Raw genomic sequence first — 24,876 nt, forward strand, 5'->3', positions numbered from 1 at the left:
AGGTACCCTCACATGTTCTCCCCGTGTCCCCTAGGGTAGATATCCTCACATGTTCTCCCCGTGTCCCCTAGGGTATATATCCTCACATGTTCTCCCCGTGTCCCCTAGGGTAGGTACCCTCAGTCACATGTTCTCCCCGTGTCCCCTAGGGTAGATACCCTCACATGTTCTCCCTGTGTCCCCTAGGGTAGGTACCCTCACATGTTCTCCCCGTGTCCCCTAGGGTAGGTACCCTCACATGTTCTCCCCGTGTCCCCTAGGGTAGGTACCCTCACATGTTCTCCCCGTGTCCCCTAGGGTAGATATCCTCACATGTTCTCCCCGTGTCCCCTAGGGTATATATCCTCACATGTTCTCCCCGTGTCCCCTAGGGTAGGTACCCTCAGTCACATGTTCTCCCCGTGTCCCCTAGGGTAGATACCCTCACATGTTCTCCCTGTGTCCCCTAGGGTAGGTACCCTCACATGTTCTCCCCGTGTCCCCTAGGGTAGGTACATGTTCTCCCTGTGTCCCCTAGGGTAGATACCCTCACATGTTCTCCCCGTGTCCCCTAGGGTAGGTACCCTCACAAAAAACATGCAGTAATCCTGGTCTCTAAACTACCCCCCCCCCTGGCCAGCCGGGGCGCCTGATGGAGGGGGAAGGAACTGGACGTAATAAAAAAGTTCCTTCCACGCTCTACGTCCTGTCACCTGTCAGGTGAAAAGAAGCAGCTTGGACTCCTCATGCATAGAAGGAAGCATGAGGTCAGTCCGCTGCCCCCCCCAGGTTGGCAGAGGAAGTGTAGCGCCCAGGATTACATCAGATAATTGACACTGGGTGAAAGAATGGGTTGCAAAATCGTAGGATAAAAATTTAGAGAAAACAACGGTCTCACTGGGTTAAATAATTGATTAAAAAAGGTGCTGTTCTTACATTCTGATGCAACAGTGACTACGTGGCAGCGTTTCATCTGTTCACAGTTCACCAAGAAAATACACATATGTCTTTAAACCATTCTGGGCGGGAACCCCTTTTGGTGTTTCAAGCATTATGTTATGCTTTAGCTATTTAAAAATACCAGATCTACAAGCTCATAGCACGGCACTCTGTGCCGCGCTATGAACTTGTAGGTCTGCTATTTTGGAAAAATCGTGAAAATGTGCCTCAAATCTTTGAATATATATTATTACAGAGTCAACATTTTAACTCAAATATTTGCTTCAGGGTGGGTCCCTGGAACAACATATTTCCAGATGGGGGTCGGAGGCCAATTACATATAATTTTTGGGGTCCTTGACATGAAATATTTTGATAAAACCACCGACATAGAAACATGAGTTTTTTCAGAAAACTGTCAGGATTTAGAAGACATTTGTAGAATCGTCTAAAGGTCAGGTCTGAATGGGTTAAACCACCAATCTTCATTCAGAGGACTCCTCCTGATTATCATTCATAACATTAATGTTACATATAAAAGACAACATAAATAATTCAAAAGTTTGTCTGCTTCAATAACATATATATCCTTTTTGCTTCAAGACAGTATGTGCTTGCTCCCCCAGCCCTGTCTGTGCTGCATTAATGTGAAGGTGTTATGTCTCCACCGCCAGGTAGCCCGGGGTACTGCTACTGTTAAAGTTCATCCTGGCTGTACTGAGGGTAACAGGTACGGTCGCCCCTTTTCCACCTCGCCCCACTACTCTACCTAGCTGTAAATAACAGGTACGGTCGCCCCTTTTCCATCTCGCCCCACTACTCTACCTAGTTGTAAATAACAGGTACGGTCGCCCCTTTTCCATCTCGCCCCACTACTCTACCTAGTTGTAAATAACAGGTACGGTCGCCCCTTTTCCATCTCGCCCCACTACTCTACCTAGTTGTAAATAACAGGTACGGTCGCCCCTTTTCCATCTCGCCCCACTACTCTACCTAGCTGTAAATAACAGGTACGGTCGCCCCTTTTCCACCTCGCCCCACTACTCTACCTAGCTGTAAATAACAGGTACGGTCGCCCCTTTTCCATCTCGCCCCACTACTCTACCTAGCTGTAAATAACAGGTACGGTCGCCCCTTTTCCATCTCGCCCCACTACTCTACCTAGCTGTGAATAACAGGTACGGTCGCCCCTTTTCCATCTCGCCCCACTACTCTACCTAGCTGTAAATAACAGGTACGGTCGCCCCTTTTCCATCTCGCCCCACTACTCTACCTAGCTGTGAATAACAGGTACGGTCGCCCCTTTTCCATCTCGTCCCACTACTCTACCTAGCTGTAAATAACAGGTACGGTCGCCCCTTTTCCATCTCGCCCCACTACTCTACCTAGCTGTGAATAACAGGTACGGTCGCCCCTTTTTCCATCTCGTCCCACTACTCTACCTAGCTGTGAATAACAGGTACGGTCGCCCCTTTTCCATCTCGCCCCACTACTCTACCTAGCTGTAAATAACAGGTACGGTCGCCCCTTTTCCATCTCGCCCCACTACTCTACCTAGCTGTGAATAACAGGTACGGTCGCCCCTTTTCCATCTCGCCCCACTACTCTACCTAGCTGTGAATAACAGGTACGGTCGCCCCTTTTCCACCTCGCCCCACTACTCTACCTAGCTGTAAATAACAGGTACGGTCGCCCCTTTTCCATCTCGCCCCACTACTCTACCTAGCTGTAAATAACAGGTACGGTCGCCCCTTTTCCATCTCGCCCCACTACTCTACCTAGCTGTAAATAACAGGTATGGTCGCCCCTTTTCCATCTCGCCCCACTACTCTACCTAGCTGTAAATAACAAACATAATTCATGTTGGTGATTATTTCAAAGGTATTATCATATTAATGTATCATTATTGTTAAGTTCACTCTGTATATCCACGGGCATAATAGCATGATGATGCCATTACAAAACATGGGCTACATGGAAGAAATGTGTTTAAAATAAAACAAAATTAACTGCTAGAAGGTCCTAGATTAACTTAATTAAGCAGTCACCGTCTCTGTGTCATGTTGTTCTTTCAAAATTTTATATATAGAGAGTATAGAGATCGACTACTATACAATCAAATAAATCTGTATACAAGATTATTTCAGATTTCAGAGAGGGAGGGAAATACTAAATTAACTGTTAACTACATTAACCCATTCTGGGCGGGAACCCCTTTTGGTGTTTTAAACATTATGTTGTAATTTAGCTATTGAAAAATAGCATATCTACAAGCTCATAGCGCGCCACCGAGTGGCGCGCTACGAGCTTGTAGGTCTGCTATTTTTGAAAAATCGTGAAAATATTTATTTCAGAAAACTGGAGGATTTCGGAGACTTTTTTTTTATTTCGACGTCAGGCGTAAATGGGTTAAAACACTTTGCGGGGGCGAGTTGGTAAAGGGGCGAGTCGTTTGGTATTCGTACTGAGAGAGTGAACCCCCCCCAGACCCCCCAGATAAACCCCCCCTCCCCCCCCAGATTCCTGAAGCGATAAAAGCTGCAGGATATAATCGTATAACTGCTCTCAGCAACATTTGAATCAGCAGCAATTAAACATCTCGCTGTCACACTTAACCCACTCAGACCTGGGAACGGTTCTACAGATGTCTTTCTAAACCCTGACAGTTTTCTGAAAAACCCTCATGTTTCTAATGTCAGTCGTTCTCCAACATTTTCATGTCAAGGACCCCCAAGATTATTATGTAATTGGCCGCCGACCCCCATCTGAAAATATGTTGTTCCAGAGGGACCCACCAGAAGCAAAGATTTGAGTTAAAAACGTTCGCTCTGAAATAATAATATATAAGATTTGCACTACATTTTCACGATTTAAAAGAAATAGCAGACCTACAAGCTCGTAGCGCGGCACTCTGTGCCACGCTATGAGCTTGTAGATCTGCTATTTTTTTCAATATTTCAATAGCTAAAGCATAACATAACGAAACACCCAAAAGGGGTTCCCGCCCAGAATGTGTTAATCATGCATTAGGATCTAAACTGGATGTGAGTGAGAATATGATGTTAGTGTGTTTCAAAGGAGATACGCATCCAATTACAACTTTGCACAATGTCTACTTTTTTTTATTTGTCTCAATGTAATGTAACAAATCAGCTTATTTAAGTTGATTGAATATAATCCACTGACTGGAGGTGTAAATGAGTCTTTATCCGGGAGGCTCACATTGAATATTTCCCAGAGAAAAGTGTAGCAAACTGTACTCTGTAGTCTGAATAATAGGCCTCTTTGCATGTTGGTTTTTTTTTCTTCTTTCTAAGCAGTCGAAAGTTTTTTTGGAAAAGTTGCAACCAAAGGAAAACTTTCTTTACATGAGGTTTGAAAGTTTTTCCTTGACTTTGTCTTGGATGTTGGTGAAGTACTTCATTCGTACCAGCAGCTCTTTGGCAACTTGAAGCTCTCCTGATTAAACAAAGACAAGACAAAAAGGAAACCAGAGGGAGATCAATGGAATTACTTTGCTAAATTGAAAGGCTTCACATTAGCTGTGAATCTTTGGGTGTCCCATATGATTCCATTCCATTCCGATTCTTGGGGTCACGATTCGATTCAAAATAGATTTTTCTCGATTCAACTCGATTCTCAATGCAAAAACGATTTTAAAAAAAATTCAAAAGCATTTTTTTTTCCAGATTAATAACAATTCTCTATTCAAAATGATTCTCGATTCAATACATAGGATCTACTCCAGCCAACTGAAGTGACTACAGTAACTTGAAAATGACTGAAGACATGATGTTTACTGTGATTAGGGTGAGCTTACATTTCATATCACAAAACACCATGTAGTGAAAACTCCTGTAACTGTAACCAGAAAAAAAAAATGGAAATTATGAAATTATGAAACTATTTTGAAATCGTTCATAACGGGAATCGCGATTATAATTCGAATCGATTTTTTTTGACACCCCTACTTCACATACTAATGTACAGTATATGATTAATCTATAGGCAGAACATGAGTGTGAGCTGTAGAGGAGTGTAGTACCTTGACGCAGGGCCCTGTCTATCTAAATGAGTGTGAGCTGTAGAGGAGTGTAGTACCTTGACGCAGGGCCCTGTCTATCTAAATGAGTGTGAGCTGTAGAGGAGTGTAGTACCTTGACGCAGGGCCCTGTCTATCTAAATGAGTGTGAGCTGTAGAGGAGTGTAGTACCTTGACGCAGGGCCCTGTCTATCTAAATGAGTGTGAGCTGTGGAGGAGTGTAGTACCTTGACGCAGGGCCCTGTCTATCTAAATGAGTGTGAGCTGTAGAGGAGTGTAGTACCTTGACGCAGGGCCCTGTCTATCTAAATGAGTGTGAGCTGTAGAGGAGTGTAGTACCTTGACGCAGGGCCCTGTCTATCTAAATGAGTGTGAGCTGTAGAGGAGTGTAGTGTATAAGGAGTGTAGTACCTTGACGCAGGGCTGTCTATCTAAATGAGTGTGAGCTGTAGAGGAGTGTAGTACCTTGAAGCAGGGCCGTGTCTATCTAAATGAGTGTGAGCTGTAGAGGAGTGTAGTACCTTGACGCAGGGCCCTGTCTATCTAAATGAGTGTGAGCTGTGGAGGAGTGTAGTACCTTGACGCAGGGCCCTGTCTATCTAAATGAGTGTGAGCTGTAGAGGAGTGTAGTACCTTGACGCAGGGCCCTGTCTATCTAAATGAGTGTGAGCTGTAGAGGAGTGTAGTACCTTGACGCAGGGCTGTGTCTAATGAGTGTGAGCTGTAGAGGAGTGTAGTACCTTGACGCAGGGCCGTGTCTATCTAAATGAGTGTGAGCTGTAGAGGAGTGTAGTGTATAAGGAGTGTAGTGTATAAGGAGTGTAGTGTATAAGGAGTGTAGTACCTTGACGCAGGGCCCTGTCTATCTAAATGAGTGTGAGCTGTAGAGGAGTGTAGTATCTTGACGCAGGGCCGTGTCTATCTAAATGAGTGTGAGCTGTGGAGGAGTGTAGTACCTTGACGCAGGGCTGTGTCTAATGAGTGTGAGCTGTAGAGGAGTGTAGTATCTTGACGCAGGGCCCTGTCTATCTAAATGAGTGTGAGCTGTAGAGGAGTGTAGTATCTTGACGCAGGGCCCTGTCTATCTAAATGAGTGTGAGCTGTAGAGGAGTGTAGTATCTTGACGCAGGGCCCTGTCTATCTAAATGAGTGTGAGCTGTAGAGGAGTGTAGTATCTTGACGCAGGGCCCTGTCTATCTAAATGAGTGTGAGCTGTAGAGGAGTGTAGTACCTTGACGCAGGGCCCTGTCTATCTAAATGAGTGTGAGCTGTAGAGGAGTGTAGTACCTTGACGCAGGGCTGTGTCTAATGAGTGTGAGCTGTAGAGGAGTGTAGTACCTTGACGCAGGGCCCTGTCTATCTAAATGAGTGTGAGCTGTAGAGGAGTGTAGTACCTTGACGCAGGGCCCTGTCTATCTAAATGAGTGTGAGCTGTGGAGGAGTGTAGTACCTTGACGCAGGGCTGTGTCTATCTAAATGAGTGTGAGCTGTTGAGGAGTGTAGTGTATAAGGAGTGTAGTGTATAAGGAGTGTAGTGTATAAGGAGTGTAGTACCTTGAAGCAGGGCCGTGTCTATCTAAATGAGTGTGAGCTGTAGAGGTGTGTAGTACCTTGACGCAGGGCCCTGTCTATCTAAATGAGTGTGAGCTGTAGAGGAGTGTAGTACCTTGACGCAGGGCCGTGTCTATCTAAATGAGTGTGAGCTGTGGAGGAGTGTAGTGTATAAGGAGTGTAGTGTATAAGGAGTGTAGTGTATAAGGAGTGTAGTGTATAAGGAGTGTAGTGTATAAGGAGTGTAGTGTATAAGGAGTGTAGTACCTTGACGCAGGGCCCTGTCTATCTAAATGAGTGTGAGCTGTTGAGGAGTGTAGTGTATAAGGAGTGTAGTGTATAAGGAGTGTAGTACCTTGAAGCAGGGCCCTGTCTATCTGCTTGGTCAAGTCGTTCAGCTTCACTGGAACAAGAAAAGGTGAGGAATGATTAAAGTCATGTTGAGCTTTGATCAAACCTTGGGGTGAAACGGGGTCATGATATTAACCTATATACTAACCTATATACTTTGGCTATTGAAAAATAGCAGATCTACAAGCTCATAGCGCGCCACCGGGTGCCGCGCTACGAGCTTGTAGGTCTGCTATTTTTGAAAAATCGTGAAAATGTGGCGCAAATCTTTGAATCTATATTCTTTCAGAGTGAACGTTTTAAACTCAAATCTTTGCTTCTGGGAGGAGGGTCCCTGGAACAACATATTTTCAGATGGGGGTCGGCAGCCAAATACATATAATTCTAGGGGTCCTTGACATGAAATATTGAGCACCACCGATACAGAAACATGAGGTATTTCATAAAACTGTCAGGATTCAGAAGACATTTTTTTAAATTTCAACGTCAGGTCTAAATGGGTTAATGCTGCAACTATCCAATGTTTTTATCGATTACGTTTTCTGATTAATCGAGAATATGTTTTTTCCCCCAACGACTTGCAAAAGAATAGAATGCTTAGTCATGTGTGAAAATAGCAGATCTACAAACTTTTATCGGAGCTATATCTTCTCGCAGAGCCTTTCACACAGTGAGCAAAACCCTCGCCAAAATGGTCCCCGGAGCAAATATGGTGCAGTGTGTACGAGCCATAAGTGGTTAAACTGTTGCACGCTCCGCTGTTTCATGCAAATAATATTTCCTAACCTTTTGTGCTCTGGCCGATGCTGCTGGCGTCCTCTGCGCTCTGGGCTTCGTCCACAGCTTCGTTGATCTCCATGAGCTCCAGTAGAAAGTGTGCGTCGGCCCCAGGGTCTGTCCCCTCCTCGATGTGCACGCCCTCCAGCTCCAGCTGGAGAAACAAATAACCCAGAGGTTCCCAATTAAACTCATCATGTCAAGGACCCACAAATTTACACTAATTAGCCCTGCACGACTCAAAGGCTTCTGTAAGGTCCGGTAGGCTCTGTTCACCAGAGTACAGAGTACTCACCATGTACAGGCCTCGACTCAAAGGCTTCTGTAAGGTCCGGTAGGCTCTGTTCACCAGAGTACAGAGTACTCACCATGTACAGGCCTCGACTCAAAGGCTTCTGTAAGGTCCGGTAGGCTCTGTTCACCAGAGTACAGAGTACTCACCATGTACAGGCCTCGACTCAAAGGCTTCTGTAAGGTCCGGTAGGCTCTGTTCACCAGAGTACAGAGTACTCACCATGTACAGGCCTCGACTCAAAGGCTTCTGTAAGGTCCGGTAGGCTCTGTTCACCAGAGTACAGAGTACTCACCATGTACAGGCCTCGACTCAAAGGCTTCTGTAAGGTCCGGTAGGCTCTGTTCACCAGAGTACAGAGTACTCACCATGTACAGGCCTCGACTCAAAGGCTTCTGTAAGGTCCGGTAGGCTCTGTTCACCAGAGTACAGAGTACTCACCATGTACAGGCCTCGACTCAAAGGCTTCTGTAAGGTCCGGTAGGCTCTGTTCACCAGAGTACTCACCATGTACAGGCCTCGACTCAACGGCTTCTGCAGGGTCCGGTAGGCTCTGTTCACCAGAGCAGACTGCTTCTCTGAATACTCCTGTTCTCTCTGCAAAAAGGACCATTTACACTTTACATTTCCGGCAACATAAATAGTTCTGTTAATAAAATTCCTGTTAATGTGTATAATATATGTTATTTAATTATTTGATCTTTCATTGTATAATTAACCCATTTTGACCTGGGAACGATTCTACAAATGTCTTCTAAATCCTGACAGTTTTCTGAGAAACCCTATGTTTCTATGTCAGTCGTTCTCAAACATTTTCATGTCAAGGACATGAAAATGTTTTGTTGTTTGTTTTGTTGTTTTCAAACGTCAAGCCTGATTTTAAGTTCTGAAGTGTTATTATGAGAAACCATTCAAATAGGACTGCAGCTATATTGATTATGTTCTTAGCCGTTTGTTGTTGTCGGGCAGTAAAAGAAACCCCATCGCCATATTCTTCTTTTTCTGAAATTAATGCCCTAGTTCAGCGGTTCCCAAACCTTTTCATGTCAAGGACCCCCAAATTGACACTAATTAGCCCACGGACCCCCATTTGAAAATATATGCCAGGGACCCCCATAAGAGAAGATTTTTATGGCTCTAGCAGTGATTTTCAACCCGTTTAATTTCAAGGACCCCCAGTTTGACATGCATTAGTCTACGGACCCCCCATTGAATAGCATTTCTATCTCTGGGACCCCCAATTTATATTGTAAAATCAATGCTAATTTAACTCTGAGAGTGTACAAATGTACATGTGTACACTCTCTGAGTTACAGACCCATCAGGGTCCATTTGGTTCCAAATTATAATTTAGCTGGGTCCCCCCTGGAACTCCCTCAAGGACCCCTGGGGGTCCCCGGACCCCCTGGAACTCCCTCAAGGACCCCTGGGGGTCCCCGGACCCCACTTTGGGAACCGCAGCCCTAGTTGATCAAACCACACCAGCGTCACACAAAAGCAGATCTGCAAGTTTCCAGCGTGGCACGAAGACACACGTTTTGTCTGAGTACCTAATTAACCACTTGAACACCAGCATGCCTATTCTGGGGGGGGGGGGGGACATTCGCCAACAATAGCAAATCTACAAGCTTATAAACGCATCGCAAAGCAGCACCTTAAAGGACCACTTCACCACTTTTCAACTTCTCTTCCTATAATAGGTCCTCACTAATGTTCATGATAAAATACCACCATTTTTTCCTACTCAGTCTGTGTCTCATAGGAGGGCTGTGGGCAGTTGAGAAACCCGTCCACCAGTGACATCATCGATGGTGAATCCAAGCTAATAGAAACGGCAGGCTTTCTTTTCCTGAAAAGTTGCAATGCAAAAGTTGAAGCCATCGTTCTCACGATAATACAAATCTAAATATATTTTAAAACAAATCTTGTTTTAAAAAAAAAAATCTGCCTAATGATGATGTCACTGGTGGACGGGTGTCCGAACTGCCCAAAGCCCTCCTATGAGACACAGACTGAGTAGGAAAAAATGGTGGTGTTTTATCATGAACATTAGTGAGGACCAATTATATGAAGAGATGTTGAAAAGTGGTGAAGTGGTCCTTTAATGATAACATGAACACCTCAATTTATATCGCCTCAATGATAACCAATAAAAAGTAAATTAATGGTGCATGAATATAGCGCCATTTTGGATTACATGATTCACCTATTATTCACACAGCGATAGCAGTAGCAGGCAACCATGCTAAGCACCAGCCTGCTTATAGAGGGTATGCGCGTGACATCATCGTACCTGGAAGTTATGCGGGAACGCCCACTGAGTGGCAAAAAAATACTTTCTGGCCTTGACAGCCCATTCATCCAAACAGAAAAGTCCTGTCTGATTGCTTTAAACAATGTTAAACTCACCAACATTGCAGCTGTACGAAAAGCTTGAATTATCCTCTTTCTATCTGCAAAGTTTTTGTTTCATAAAAATCCACCATAGAAACGTTATGAGCTACTTTCTGTCAAGAAATGCCCTGCATTTGATTATTTTTCTAAGTGTCGAGTTTGGAAGTGCTTGTTTTCAACAACACAACATTTTGCTGCCTCCAGCATTATGTGACATTTAGAAACAGGTGGTACGCAGGACGGTTGAGTGATTTCCAACGAGTGCTTCCAAACTCCAACACTCCATGCTGCTCAATGTTTTGCCACTCAGTATAGATGAGGGGGGCGTGTCCTGATGGGGAAAATCATGCGCATGTGCATACTCTCTATTCAGAGCAGTTGGGGATATAGGGCTCCATTTGTGTCACCGCTAAACCCCTTATCCCTAAACAAGGCAAAGAAGAGCCCTAAGTGTCTTGGTCAAGGACACTTCGACCCTAACGCCGGGTGCTCCATGGCAGACATCGGGCGTGCGTTAGCGTCGCGTCAACGTCAAAACAGGGAATCAATGTTCCCTTTTTAATCAATGAATGGTGCTCCACTGTCGACGTTGCGTTGCTTTTGATGGCTGTAATTCGCCCTGGTTCAACTTTTGACGTCGTCAGAAGAACGCAACGCAGTCAGTGGAGCCCCGGCGTAAGCTAGAAGGAGCCGATGATGGAAATGGGTTCCCAAGCGGCCTCTCCACCTCCTGGGCCACTGCTGCCCCCAGAACTAGACCCATATGAGCCAACATTTCAATAACGGTGCATCCTAGTTTTGGAATAAAGAGGCATTGCTTTTTTCAAATGCAGCCTTTTTTTTCCAGAATGGCACAAAATAATTATATTTTTTTAAATACAGAATGAGATCATATCGACATGGGGTTATATCGGTTATCGGCCATAATGGCAATTAATTATATATCGGATATCGATATCGGCCAAATTGTCTCATCAGCACATCCCCACTATAAAATGGTATTCAGTTCTGTATGTGTTGGTGCTGAAGCATACCTCAGAATGCAGTTAGGAGTCACATCCCTACTATAAAATGGTATTCAGTTCTGTATGTGTTGGTGCTGAAGCATACCTCAGAATGCAGTTAGGAGTCACATCCCTACTATAAAATGGTATTCAGTTCTGTTTCTGTTGGTGCTGAAGCATACCTCAGAATGCAGTTAGGACGCAAGCTCAGCATTCAACACAATAACACCTTACCAAAAAAACGGTTGTTAGCTTAACCCATTTTGGGCGGGAACCCCTTTTGGTGTTTCAAAGCATTATGTTATACTTTTATAGCTATTGAAAAATAGCAGATCTACAAGCTCGTAGCGCGGCACCGAGTGCCACACTACGAGCTCTTAGGTCTGCTTTTTTTTTTAAATCGTGAAAATGTGCCTGAAATCTTTGAATATATATTGTTACAGAGTGAACGTTTTGAACTCAAATCTTTGCTTCTGGGGAGGTCCCTGAAACAACATATTTTCAGATGGGGGGGCGGAGGCATATTACATATAATCTTTGGGGTCCTTGACATGAAATATTGAGCACCACTGATACAGAAACATAAGGTTTTTCAGAAAACTGTCATGATTTAGACCGTTTTTTAAGGCCAGAATGGGTTAAACGCTCTCCTCCCTCACAGCCTGTCCCAAATTATGCTTACATTGTCATTGTTTTATGTATCAACGCCTCTGGACATTTTTCATAATTAGACGTCATGTGGCCTTGGGGGGTCCTCGTCATATACCTTCATGTGGCCTTGGGGGGTCCTCGTCATATAGGGGGGGCCTTGGGGGGTCCTCGTCATATAGGGGGGGCCTTGGGGGGTCCTCGTCATATACCTTCATGTGGCCTTGGGGGGTCCTCGTCATATACCTTCATGTGGCCTTGGGGGGTCCTCGTCATATAGGGGTGGCCTTGGGGGGTCCTCGTCATATACCTTCATGTGGCCTTGGGGGGTCCTCGTCATATAGGGGGGGCCTTGGGGGGTCCTCGTCATATACCTTCATGTGGCCTTGGGGGGGTCCTCGTCATATACCTTCATGTGGCCTTGGGGGGTCCTCGTCATGTGGCCTTGGGGGGTCCTCGTCATATACCTTCATGTGGCCTTGGGGGGTCCTCGTCATGTGGCCTTGGGGGGTCCTCGTCATGTGGCCTTGGGGGGTCCTCGTCATGTGGCCTTGGGGGGTCCTCGTCATGTGGCCTTGGGGGGGTCCTCGTCATGTGGCCTTGGGGGGTCCTCGTCATATACCTTCATGTGGCCTTGGGGGGTCCTCGTCATGTACCTTCATGTGGCCTTGGGGGGTCCTCGTCATGTGGCCTTGGGGGGTCCTCGTCATGTGGCCTTGGGGGGTCCTCGTCATGTGGCCTTGGGGGGTCCTCGTCATGTGGCCTTGGGGGGGTCCTCGTCATGCGGCCTTGGGGGGTCCTCGTCATATACCTTCATGTGGCCTTGGGGGGTCCTCGTCATGTACCTTCATGTGGCCTTGGGGGGTCCTCGTCATATAGGGGTGGCCTTGGGGGGTCCTCGTCATGTACCTTCATGTGGCCTTGGGGGGTCCTCGTCATATACCTTCATGTGGCCTTGGGGGGTCCTCGTCATGTGGCCTTGGGGGGTCCTCGTCATATACCTTCATGTGGCCTTGGGGGGTCCTCGTCATGTACCTTCATGTGGCCTTGGGGGGTCCTCGTCATATAGGGGTGGCCTTGGGGGGTCCTCGTCATGTGGCCTTGGGGGGTCCTCGTCATGTGGCCTTGGGGGGTCCTCGTCATATACCTTCATGTGGCCTTGGGGGGTCCTCGTCATATACCTTCATGTGGCCTTGGGGGGTCCTCGTCATATAGGGGTGGCCTTGGGGGGTCCTCGTCATGTACCTTCATGTGGCCTTGGGGGGTCCTCGTCATATAGGGGTGGCCTTGGGGGGTCCTCGTCATGTACCTTCATGTGGCCTTGGGGGGTCCTCGTCATATAGGGGGGGCCTTGGGGGGTCCTCGTCATGTACCTTCATGTGGCCTTGGGGGGTCCTCGTCATGTGGCCTTGGGGGGTCCTCGTCATATACCTTCATGTGGCCTTGGGGGGTCCTCGTCATGTACCTTCATGTGGCCTTGGGGGGTCCTCGTCATATAGGGGTGGCCTTGGGGGGTCCTCGTCATGTACCTTCATGTGGCCTTGGGGGGTCCTCGTCATATAGGGGTGGCCTTGGGGGGTCCTCGTCATGTACCTTCATGTGGCCTTGGGGGGTCCTCGTCATATAGGGGTGGCCTTGGGGGGTCCTCGTCATGTACCTTCATGTGGCCTTGGGGGGTCCTCGTCATATACCTTCATGTGGCCTTGGGGGGTCCTCGTCATATACCTTCATGTGGCCTTGGGGGGTCCTCGTCATATAGGGGTGGCCTTGGGGGGTCCTCGTCATATACCTTCATGTGGCCTTGGGGGGTCCTCGTCATATACCTTCATGTGGCCTTGGGGGGTCCTCGTCATATAGGGGTGGCCTTGGGGGGTCCTCGTCATGTACCTTCATGTGGCCTTGGGGGGTCCTCGTCATGTGGCCTTGGGGGGTCCTCGTCATGTACCTTCATGTGGCCTTGGGGGGTCCTCGTCATGTGGCCTTGGGGGGTCCTCGTCATGTACCTTCATGTGGCCTTGGGGGGGTCCTCGTCATGCGGCCTTGGGGGGTCCTCGTCATGTACCTTCATGTGGCCTTGGGGGGTCCTCGTCATGTACCTTCATGTGGCCTTGGGGGGTCCTCGTCATATAGGGGTGGCCTTGGGGGGTCCTCGTCATGTACCTTCATGTGGCCTTGGGGGGTCCTCGTCATATACCTTCATGTGGCCTTGGGGGGTCCTCGTCATGTGGCCTTGGGGGGTCCTCGTCATATACCTTCATGTGGCCTTGGGGGGTCCTCGTCATGTACCTTCATGTGGCCTTGGGGGGTCCTCGTCATATAGGGGTGGCCTTGGGGGGTCCTCGTCATGTGGCCTTGGGGGGTCCTCGTCATGTGGCCTTGGGGGGTCCTCGTCATATACCTTCATGTGGCCTTGGGGGGTCCTCGTCATGTGGCCTTGGGGGGTCCTCGTCATGTGGCCTTGGGGGGTCCTCGTCATATACCTTCATGTGGCCTTGGGGGGTCCTCGTCATATACCTTCATGTGGCCTTGGGGGGTCCTCGTCATATAGGGGTGGCCTTGGGGGGTCCTCGTCATGTACCTTCATGTGGCCTTGGGGGGTCCTCGTCATATAGGGGTGGCCTTGGGGGGTCCTCGTCATATACCTTCATGTGGCCTTGGGGGGTCCTCGTCATGTACCTTCATGTGGCCTTGGGGGGTCCTCGTCATGTACCTTCATGTGGCCTTGGGGGGTCCTCGTCATATAGGGGTGGCCTTGGGGGGTCCTCGTCATGTACCTTCATGTGGCCTTGGGGGGTCCTCGTCATATAGGGGTGGCCTTGGGGGGTCCTCGTCATGTACCTTCATGTGGCCTTGGGGGGTCCTCGTCATGTGGCCTTGGGGGGGTCCTCGTCATGTGGCCTTGGGGGGTCCTCGTCATATACCTTCATGTGGCCTTGGGGGGTCCTCGTCATGTGGCCTTGGGGGGGTCCTCGTCATGTGGCCTTGGGGGGTCCTCGTCATATACCTTCATGTGGCCTTGGGGGGTCCTCGTCATATAGGGGGGTCCTCGTCATGTGGCCTTGGGGGGGTCCTCGTCATGTGGCCTTGGGGGGTCCTCGTCATATACCTTCATGTGGCCTTGGGGGGTCCTCGTCATGTGGCCTTGGGGGGTCCTCGTCATGTGGCCTTGGGGGGTCCTCGTCATATACCTTCATGTGGCCTTGGGGGGTCCTCGTCATGTGGCCTTGGGGGGTCCTCGTCATGTACCTTCATGTGGCCTTGGGGGGTCCTCGTCATGTGGCCTTGGGGGGTCCTCGTCATGTACCTTCATGTGGCCTTGGGGGGTCCTCGTCATATACCTTCATGTGGCCTTGGGGGGTCCTCGTCATGTGGCCTTGGGGGGGTCCTCGTCATGTGGCCTTGGGGGGTCCTCGTCATATACCTTCATGTGGCCTTGGGGGGTCCTCGTCATGTGGCCTTGGGGGGGTCCTCGTCATGTGGCCTTGGGGGGTCCTCGTCATGTGGCCTTGGGGGGGTCCTCGTCATGTGGCCTTGGGGGGTCCTCGTCATGTGGCCTTGGGGGGTCCTCGTCATATACCTTCATGTGGCCTTGGGGGGTCCTCGTCATGTGGCCTTGGGGGGGTCCTCGTCATGTGGCCTTGGGGGGTCCTCGTCATGTGGCCTTGGGGGGGTCCTCGTCATGTGGCCTTGGGGGGTCCTCGTCATGTGGCCTTGGGGGGTCCTCGTCATATACCTTCATGTGGCCTTGGGGGGTCCTCGTCATATACCTTCATGTGGCCTTGGGGGGTCCTCGTCATATAGGGGGGTCCTTGGGGGGTCCTCGTCATATACCTTCATGTGGCCTTGGGGGGTCCTCGTCATATAGGGGGGTCCTTGGGGGGTCCTCGTCATATACCTTCATGTGGCCTTGGGGGGGTCCTCGTCATGTGGCCTTGGGGGGGTCCTTGGGGGGTCCTTGGGGGGTCCTCGTCATGTGGCCTTGGGGGGTCCTCGTCATGTGGCCTTGGGGGGGTCCTCGTCATGCGGCCTTGGGGGGTCCTCGTCATATACCTTCATGTGGCCTTGGGGGGTCCTCGTCATATACCTTCATGTGGCCTTGGGGGGTCCTCGTCATGTGGCCTTGGGGGGTCCTCGTCATGTGGCCTTGGGGGGTCCTCGTCATATAGGGGGGTCCTTGGGGGGTCCTCGTCATATAGGGGGGTCCTTGGGGGGTCCTCGTCATATACCTTCATGTGGCCTTGGGGGGTCCTCGTCATGTGGCCTTGGGGGGGTCCTTGGGGGGTCCTTGGGGGGTCCTCGTCATGTGGCCTTGGGGGGTCCTCGTCATATAGGGGGGTCCTTGGGGGGTCCTCGTCATATAGGGGGGTCCTTGGGGGGTCCTCGTCATATAGGGGGGTCCTTGGGGGGTCCTCGTCATATACCTTCATGTGGCCTTGGGGGGTCCTCGTCATGTGGCCTTGGGGGGGTCCTCGTCATGTGGCCTTGGGGGGTCCTTGGGGGGTCCTCGTCATGTGGCCTTGGGGGGTCCTCGTCATGTGGCCTTGGGGGGTCCTTGGGGGGTCCTCGTCATGTGGCCTTGGGGGGTCCTTGGGGGGTCCTTGGGGGGTCCTCGTCATGTGTCCTTGGGGGGTCCTCGTCATGTGGCCTTGGGGGGTCCTTGGGGGGTCCTCGTCATGTGGCCTTGGGGGGTCCTTGGGGGGTCCTCGTCATGTGGTCTTGGGGGGTCCTTGGGGGGTCCTTGGGGGGTCCTCGTCATGTGGCCTTGGGGGGTCCTTGGGGGGTCCTCGTCATGTGGCCTTGGGGGGTCCTTGGGGGGTCCTCGTCATGTGGCCTTGGGGGGGTCCTTGGGGGGTCCTCGTCATGTGGCCTTGGGGGGGTCCTTGGGGGGTCCTCGTCATGTGGCCTTGGGGGGTCCTTGGGGGGTCCTCGTCATGTGGTCTTGGGGGGTCCTTGGGGGGTCCTTGGGGGGTCCTCGTCATGTGGCCTTGGGGGGTCCTTGGGGGGTCCTCGTCATGTGGCCTTGGGGGGTCCTTGGGGGGTCCTTGGGGGGTCCTCGTCATATACCCAACGCTCATTACTTATCCCATTCTGGGCGGGAACCCCTTGGTGTTTTAAAGCATTATGTTATACTTTAGCTATTGAAAAATAGCAGATCTACAAGCTCGTAGCGCAGCACCGAGTGCCGCGCTATGAACTTGTAGGCCTGCTATTTTTGAAAAATCGTGAAAATGTGCCTCAAATCTTTGAATATATATTGTTACAGAGTTTCAGTTTTTAACTCAAGTCTTTGCTTCATGGGGAGGTCAGCTGGAACAACATATTTTCAGATGGGGGTCGGCGGCCAATTACATATAATTTTTGGGGTCCTTGACATGAAATATTGAGAACCGCTGACGCAGAAACATGAGGTTTTTCAGAAAAAAAGACATTTTAAAAAGACATTTTCAGGCCTAAAAGGGAATTATACGAGGCTTCCATGGCAGTACGTGGCTGTGTTAGGTGTTATTAACCCATTCAGGCCTGACGTCGAAATAAAAAAAAAAAAGTTTTCTAAATCATGACAATTTTCGGAAAGATTTGAGGCACATTTTAACGATTTTTCAAAAATAGCAGACCTACAAGTTCATAGTGCGCCACTCGGTGGCGCGCTATGAGCTTGTAGATCTGCTATTTTTCAATAGCTAAATTATAACAATGTTTAAAACACCAAAAGGGGTTCCCGCCCAAAAAGGGGTTAATGGTTAATGTGGTTAAACGCTAACGTGACATGGATGCGTTCCAGGTCTCAATGGGTTAACCCATTTAGACCTGAGGCCGATTCTTTAAAAAAGAAAGTCTTCTAAATCCTAAAGGTTTTCTGAAAAAAACAATGTTTCTATGTCAGTGTTGGTCAAACTTTTTCATGTCAAGGACCAAGAATTATGGATGCGGACCCCCATCTGAAAATATGCTGTTCCAGGGACCCCACCCCCCCCCACCCCCAGAAGCAAAGATTTGAGTTTAAAACGTTCGCTCTGATAGAATATACAGTATATTCAGATTTGATCCACATTTTTATGATTTTTTCAAAAATAGCAGATCTACAAGCTTGTAGCGCGGCACTCGGTGCCGCGCTACGAGCTTGTAGATCTGCTATTTTATAATAGTTAAAGTATAACATAATGGTTCCCGTCCAGAATGGGTTAAAGAAACAGCTCTACATGAAGGGCCCATGGGCCTTCGCCTGAGACCATCGATTTTCACAAGAGCTGACAGGCCTGACAGCCGCCAAATATTGTTGATCTGCCAGCCGTTTCCATCCCCCCCCCCCCCCCCCACGCTGCTTCCCATACCTAACACACACACCATGTTTGATGCATTTCCAACCACCATGTTTTACCAAAAGTGTGATGGTAATTATTAATATAAAATACTAAAAGATAGAGGTCGACCCATGGCAGGTTGTGTGTCTAATGTTGATTTTGGACAGTCCTGGACCAGTGATTTATTACCAGTGTGACTGATATCTATTCTCTACATAACCTTGTCTGTCTGTGCTCTGGGTATAAAGGCCAGTTTATGCTATTCCTTGGATGTCGTTCTTACTTAGGTCAAACGCAGGGAAGCTGGAAGTACCTAGCCTGGCTAATAAGCCAGACTCAAATCACACTGTCGTGTGGTATTTGAGTCTGGAGATGCTGTGTCTGGATCTTGTTTCCTGGGGGGCGGGTTCAAACATTTTCTCTTTGACGCAATTGGTCAGAGCTACTGTCAGTCAAAGGTCTCAAGCATTGAACGTCACTGCACCAAAGCCAGCCCATATTGCATACCGTGTCCCGATTGGCCACACCAGTTCTCTGGTGTAGGAAATGGGCGTACAATTGAGCCTCTCCAGACCGTAATCCGCCGGCAGGCAATTCGGCGGATTCGGCTGATTCGGTCTGGCTTATTAGCCAGGCTAGGAAGTACCCTCACTAAAAACGCCGGGACAACGCTCCACACGTCCCAAACTCTTCTCCCTTCTGGCTCCAAAACTGTGGAATGCACTTCCCGTTGCAGTCAGAACTGCAGAATCACTCCCAACCTTCCGCCGTGGTCTGAAAACCCACCTTTTCAGACTCCATCATGGCCCATAGCACTTATCCTACCCCCTTAGATAGCATTTCTGTAGACTTAGATATCATTTGATACAGACTTATAGCATGTTATGTAGACAGCACTATAATTGCATTGTATGTAGTCATAGCACATCGAAGTACATATGTATAGCATAGTATAGTATATATGTATAGTTTTATATGTATAGCTTCATTATATAGATATTTCACTGTTACATTCTTAGCTTACGGTACGCATGTTTCATGATAAATGCTTTTTATGTGATGTATTCCCATGCTTTTTTGTTCTTGCTTAATGTAAGTCGCTCTGGATCAAGAGCGTCTGCTAAATGCCTAAATTGTAAATTGTCAAAAAGTTGCGTCTGTGGGAATAAATATATGTGAATAATTGTTTTGAGAATACTATGTCATATAAGAAAGAATCATAAACATATATGTTTAAAAAGAAAAAAACAATAGTGTCTGGGAAATGGGAATAAATCTAGTATAAATCTTGGAAGAATATTGTGGAGAAACTTCATCTAATCCTCGGTTTTGAGCTTAAACACTAGTTATTAACGTTTTAATTAGAGCTGGGACTCGATTAAAAAAATTAATCTAATTAATCAGAGGCTTTGTAGTTAATTAATCTCGATTAATCGCATTTTAATCGCATACCATTATTCAACCCGAGAACAGTGAGAAACCTTTTTTTTTTAATGTTTTTTGGTATCCCAGTGAATAGTGACTACGGGATTCCACTCATTTTCAACATTTTACTGTCATTAATATACCTTAGAGTTGTTGTGTGGATATAATAAGAAAGTCCCCCCCATTCTGTGTTGCCTAGAACTGGAGGTCTGAAAAAAATCAGTAACATTATGAAGTACATCTCAGTGACATCACAAAAATGTACTTCATAATGTTACTGTTTTTTTCAGACCTCCAGTTCTATAGGCAACACATAATGGGGTGACTTTATTATTTCCAGTGCACACAACTCCATAGAAAAATGTTGAAAATGAGTGGTATTCCCCTTTAAGCAATACAACTTTTTTATCCCAACAGATAAACAAGAGCAGCAAGTGCCTATATAGTGTCTTCAGTGTGTATATGAAATACTCAAATGTGCTTTACATGGCGGGGCATGAGAACAAATAAAAACAACTTTATTATGGGGGAAACATTTCACATGAGGTTGGGGCTGACCCACGCTTGTCGCTTGCTACTTCAGTATGTTTCGCATCGAGGACAGCTTGACAGCGGTGAAATCACCGCGAGTCTCCGGTGGTCTGTGAGACATGTTAAACTGAAGCAGCTAGCAAGCCTAGCATATAAGCTAACGTTGGTCATAAATGGATCATTTCCCTCTGACATTGCACACAGCCATGCCGCTATCCACGCGTCCATCCGATAGCTTTTACATCTAAATGTCCCATCCATGGAGCAAAAGCGATATAAGCGGCTTCTTCATTCGATTCATTTGGGTTTGGGCTTTCTGACGGAGCTGTAGCCTGTAGTATAGAGTAAACAACTGCTGCTGCTGCTGCTCGTGTGCCGCAGCCTATTCAGTACTACTAGAAACGCACCCAGTGAGAAACGTTCCGCGATGGAAAAAAAAAGGTGCGATTAAATGCGTTAATTTTTTTAACGCGTTAATTTTTCTGTAGTTAATTAATCTCAATTAACGCGTTAAAGTCCCGGCCCTAGTTTTAATATTTCCGTTGTCGACGGCTAAACGGGGGGGGGGACATTTTCGATGACGTCCCACTGTTGTGCAACATCGAGGATTGTGCAACAGGCGCTCCTAGGCTGTAGAGCGATGCGATTGCGGTTTTCATATCAATAAACTTCGTCTTTTGGATAAAACTTCGTCCTGGGCGCTGGGTGTTACTAATAGAAAGGATGGTGAACTTCGTCCTGGGCGATCGGGGTGTTAAGTACAGGGGAGAATAAGAAGCTAAATGGATATATCATAAACCCATTTAACTCGATGATCTTGTCTCATCGGGGTCCCAAGGCAAAAGATAGATCTTTTTCGCGGCTAAATACATATGAAGTTGGGGGTCCTTGACATGAAAATGGGTCCCCTAAGAAGATTAGTGGCGTTATATTAAAAGGCTTATTAAAAGGTTAGTGTGTGTCCTATAAGTTCGAGTTCCATCATAACGTAGCTCTGCCAATCCAGAGGTCAGGAGAAAAAAAAACATGTTCTTGAATCCTACCAGAGTTCTTTGGCTGAAGTTGTCAGGATGTAGAGACCGCTGGAGTTGTAGGTACCTCTTCTGTAGCTGCTGTGTGTCTAGTGTGAAGGTCTGGTCACTGTAAGCGCACAGCACACAGCACACAGCACACAGCACACAGCACACAGCACACAGCACACAGCACACACACACACACACACACACACACACACACACACACACACACACACACACACACACACACACACACACACACACTTCGTTCGCAATCACTTCATTCGCAATAATAATATCCATTGCACTTCATTTATAGCATCTATCTATTAATGCACCGAAAAATGTCTGTCACTCTAGCCTACACTTCCTTATATTAACTTGACTCCGCCAGATGGGGCAGCAGAGAGTACTCTCTACTGCCCCATCTGGCGAACATCATTTGCTGTTCATATATTCAAAACGGGTAAGGACTAGTATTTTAAAACACAGGGTTGCCAACATGCTGCACAAAATCGTTACTATAAAACTACAAAAAATGTAAAGAATAGGCACACAGCAAAAAAATGTAAATGGCAAAATCGTAAAATATAACAACAGTCACCAACCGCCAGTGATTCCAAACAGTCAATTATGCCACCCCATTCGACTGTTTCAGTCGAATGGGGTGGCTGGTGCCTCGCCGAGCGAGGCGCTAGCCGAGCGACTCAGACCCGACTCACGTCCCAATAGACAGAGAATAGTATATATATTAGTAGACCCTAGTTTCCACGCGCCGATAATAGAGTTGGAAATGACACGTGACACCACAATGTCTAGTATGCCAGTATGGCCATATTGGCCGTATTCCAACAACAACATGACTCACCACGCCATAATGGTAAAGTATGACACGTCTTCACTCGGGGGCTGCACCACTTTGCAGGACAGGCAGAAGAAGGCAGGAGTCTCTTCTCCTCCTCCAAGAGGCTGCTTGCAGTTCCAACAGTGTGTACTGGTTGCATGGGCTGAGCAGTAGATCCTTGAGGGGTCCAGGTGGGTGTGGTGGAACATCACCTCCCTGTCCCTGAACAGCGGCCTGGCCTTGGTGTAGCTGCTGCTGTGTCTTGTCATGGCTGCCTCGGTAGAGCAGGAGACTGTGATGGACTTGCACTGTGCAGTAGTCGGTCTGCAGGTCGAGTGGGCACCTAGAAACATTGTGGGCGGTAACAAGAAGAGTGGGCACTAAAGGCTCATTCATAGTCTGGATTTCCGGTGGTGAGGTGACCACCGCTCCGGTGGTGAGGTGACCACCGCTCCGGTGATGAGCTGACCACCGCTCCGGTGGTGAGCTGACCACCGGAGCTGAAATAACGTTGAGCGGTGGTGAGTAAAACAGAGAGAAGGGCTGGGGCGGTGGCGGTGGCGGTGGTTTGCTCTTCACCGCGGCTAGTCGTGACATCATGTTGTAGTTCGGTGGTCACCTCAACACCGAAAATCCAGACTATGAATAATGCTTAAGAGAGAGTGGGAACCTTGATGTAAAATTGGCAATTTGGTCCCAAATGTATATTACTTAAGCAATGTAAAGTATACATGATTTAGAACATGATTGAAGATTTCACAATTAAATGGCCACTTCACCACTTTTCAACCTATCTTCATATAATTGGTCCTCACTAATGTTCATGATAAAATAGCACCATTTGTTTCCCACTCAGTCTGTGTCTCATAGGAGGGCTGTGGGCAGTTCATAAACCCATCCACCAGTGACATCATCGCCAGGCAGATTTTTTATTTGTTTTTATCGTGAGAACGATGGCTTCCATTTTCGCATTGGAACTTTTCAGGAATAGAAAGCCGGCAGTTTCTATTAGCTTCTGGTGGTCAAATGCGGAAGTGCAAACGAGCGTTCAATGTCAAACCCCAGCTGCACGGGGTTTCCTCGTCATAAATCCACGGGTCCGCCTGCAGTTCACGCTCTAACCAGTAGGGCCGAGCGCTTCAACATTGGAGAGCCTGACGAGGAATTTCCCATCATGCATTCACTCAAATACGGCCTTTGAAGTTCACACCCATGGTGTGACAACGCCAAGGCCTGTCCAAACAATGCCTTCTTGTCACCTGTGACCATCTCTACTGCTTCCCCATCACGCATTCACTCGGTCAGCAAAAGGACATTTAAATGTATTGAAATGTGTCTATACAAACTCAGCTTTGAAGCTCATCGGAACCACGCTGTGATAACAACACATGGCCCTGTGACCTGGGACCATTTGCTGCTCACCTGTCCCCCCCCCCCCCCCCCCCCCCCCCCTACCTTCCTTAGCAAATATTCCTTTCATCTTGATAAACTGTATTGACTTCTGCATCCTGTCCCGGCTAAAACCCCTTCTCTCATGTCTCTTTCTGTCCCACCTTCTGGGTGTGGTCTATCACTGCATATAAGCTGTACCTCTGAATTGTGACATGGATGGCTACATTGAGACCCGCCGGTGCTGCAGCATCGATGTAATGCTGTGCACGTTAAATAAACCATCTTGCTTGCCTCATGATTCCTCACGCGTTTAGTGTGTACAAAACTGCCACATCAAGCCTCCCTGGGGGCTAGATTGGTACCCTAAACAGACAGACAGACAGATAGGGACCCTAAACATAGGGACACACATAGCTGTTCATTGGAGTGCCTGCACCACTCAAAACATTGTGGCAGTTTATCATGAACATTAGTGAGGGCCAATTTATATATGAAGATAGGTTGAAAAGTGGTGAAGTGGATTGATTGATTGAAGTATTTATTAACAGTTTGCAGAATTACAGCACAACTCAACACAAAAACTGTTAACTGTGAGTGGACGACCCAATAAAGCACCACATGTGAACATGCACAGACAGTATACGTGATTGATTGATTGATTGAAATATGTATTAACAGTTTGCAGGATTACAGTACATTTCAAGCACAAACTCTGTTAACTGTGAGTGGACGACCCAATAAAGCATTACACTTGTTTACACGAGGGTCCACCTTGTTCAATTCATCAAACGTACATCATTACAAACGTACATCATTACCAAGACAAGACCTATTAGTTGAAATGCATTTAACCTTTACCTGCAGCAGTTGCATAATAAGAGCCAGCTTTTAACAACAGCAAACAGCCTCGTCTGCTGCTGTTCGCCTGTAAACCATGACACGCACACGTCGCCAGCCTCAGACTACAGTACACCGACATACTTGACATGTAAAACTAACTGAAATTATAAATATAAATAATATTCTCTCATGTATGACTTGGTAAGAAATAATTAAGTAAGCACCAACGTGGGGGAAAGGAAGGAGGAAGCCGCCTGAATGTTATGAAATGAGGGGAGCAGTGTTGCCAACTCTCGTGAGAGAAATAAGCCAACCCACCTCCAAAAACAAGCCAAAACAAACCCAATAATATGACCATTATAATACTAATACAAATATTTGATGCATTTATCATTATAAATACTGTGTGTATGTCTATGATAATTAATGTTTTGGTCATTTATTATACTAATAATTAACCTATAAAGAAAATGATCTCTGGAAAAAAAAGAAGCCAACAGTCGCGGGAAATAAGCAGACTTGGCAACCCTGGAGGGGAGCCTGCACTGT

General features: G+C 47.6%; 1 protein-coding gene across 1 annotated transcript in view; it reads right to left on the reverse strand.

Moving 5' to 3' along the window:
- Positions 1 to 4,028: 4,028 nt before the first annotated feature.
- The window catches only part of LOC306933432 (iron-sulfur cluster co-chaperone protein HscB-like), a 41,474-nt gene continuing 20,626 nt past the window's right edge, over positions 4,029 to 24,876 (reverse strand). The window contains exons 3-8 of the mRNA XM_079515653.1: positions 22,120 to 22,438; positions 21,279 to 21,375; positions 8,439 to 8,528; positions 7,649 to 7,793; positions 6,867 to 6,914; positions 4,029 to 4,377 (exon numbers count right to left, since the gene is read on the reverse strand). Coding sequence (XP_079371779.1) covers positions 4,283 to 4,377; positions 6,867 to 6,914; positions 7,649 to 7,793; positions 8,439 to 8,528; positions 21,279 to 21,375; positions 22,120 to 22,438 — 794 coding nt within the window. The 3' untranslated portion in view covers positions 4,029 to 4,282. The remainder of the gene's footprint in view (positions 4,378 to 6,866; positions 6,915 to 7,648; positions 7,794 to 8,438; positions 8,529 to 21,278; positions 21,376 to 22,119; positions 22,439 to 24,876) is intronic.

Source organism: Electrona antarctica, assembly GCF_951216825.1.
Source record: "Electrona antarctica genome assembly, chromosome: 12".
NCBI classification, from domain to species: domain Eukaryota; kingdom Metazoa; phylum Chordata; class Actinopteri; order Myctophiformes; family Myctophidae; genus Electrona; species Electrona antarctica.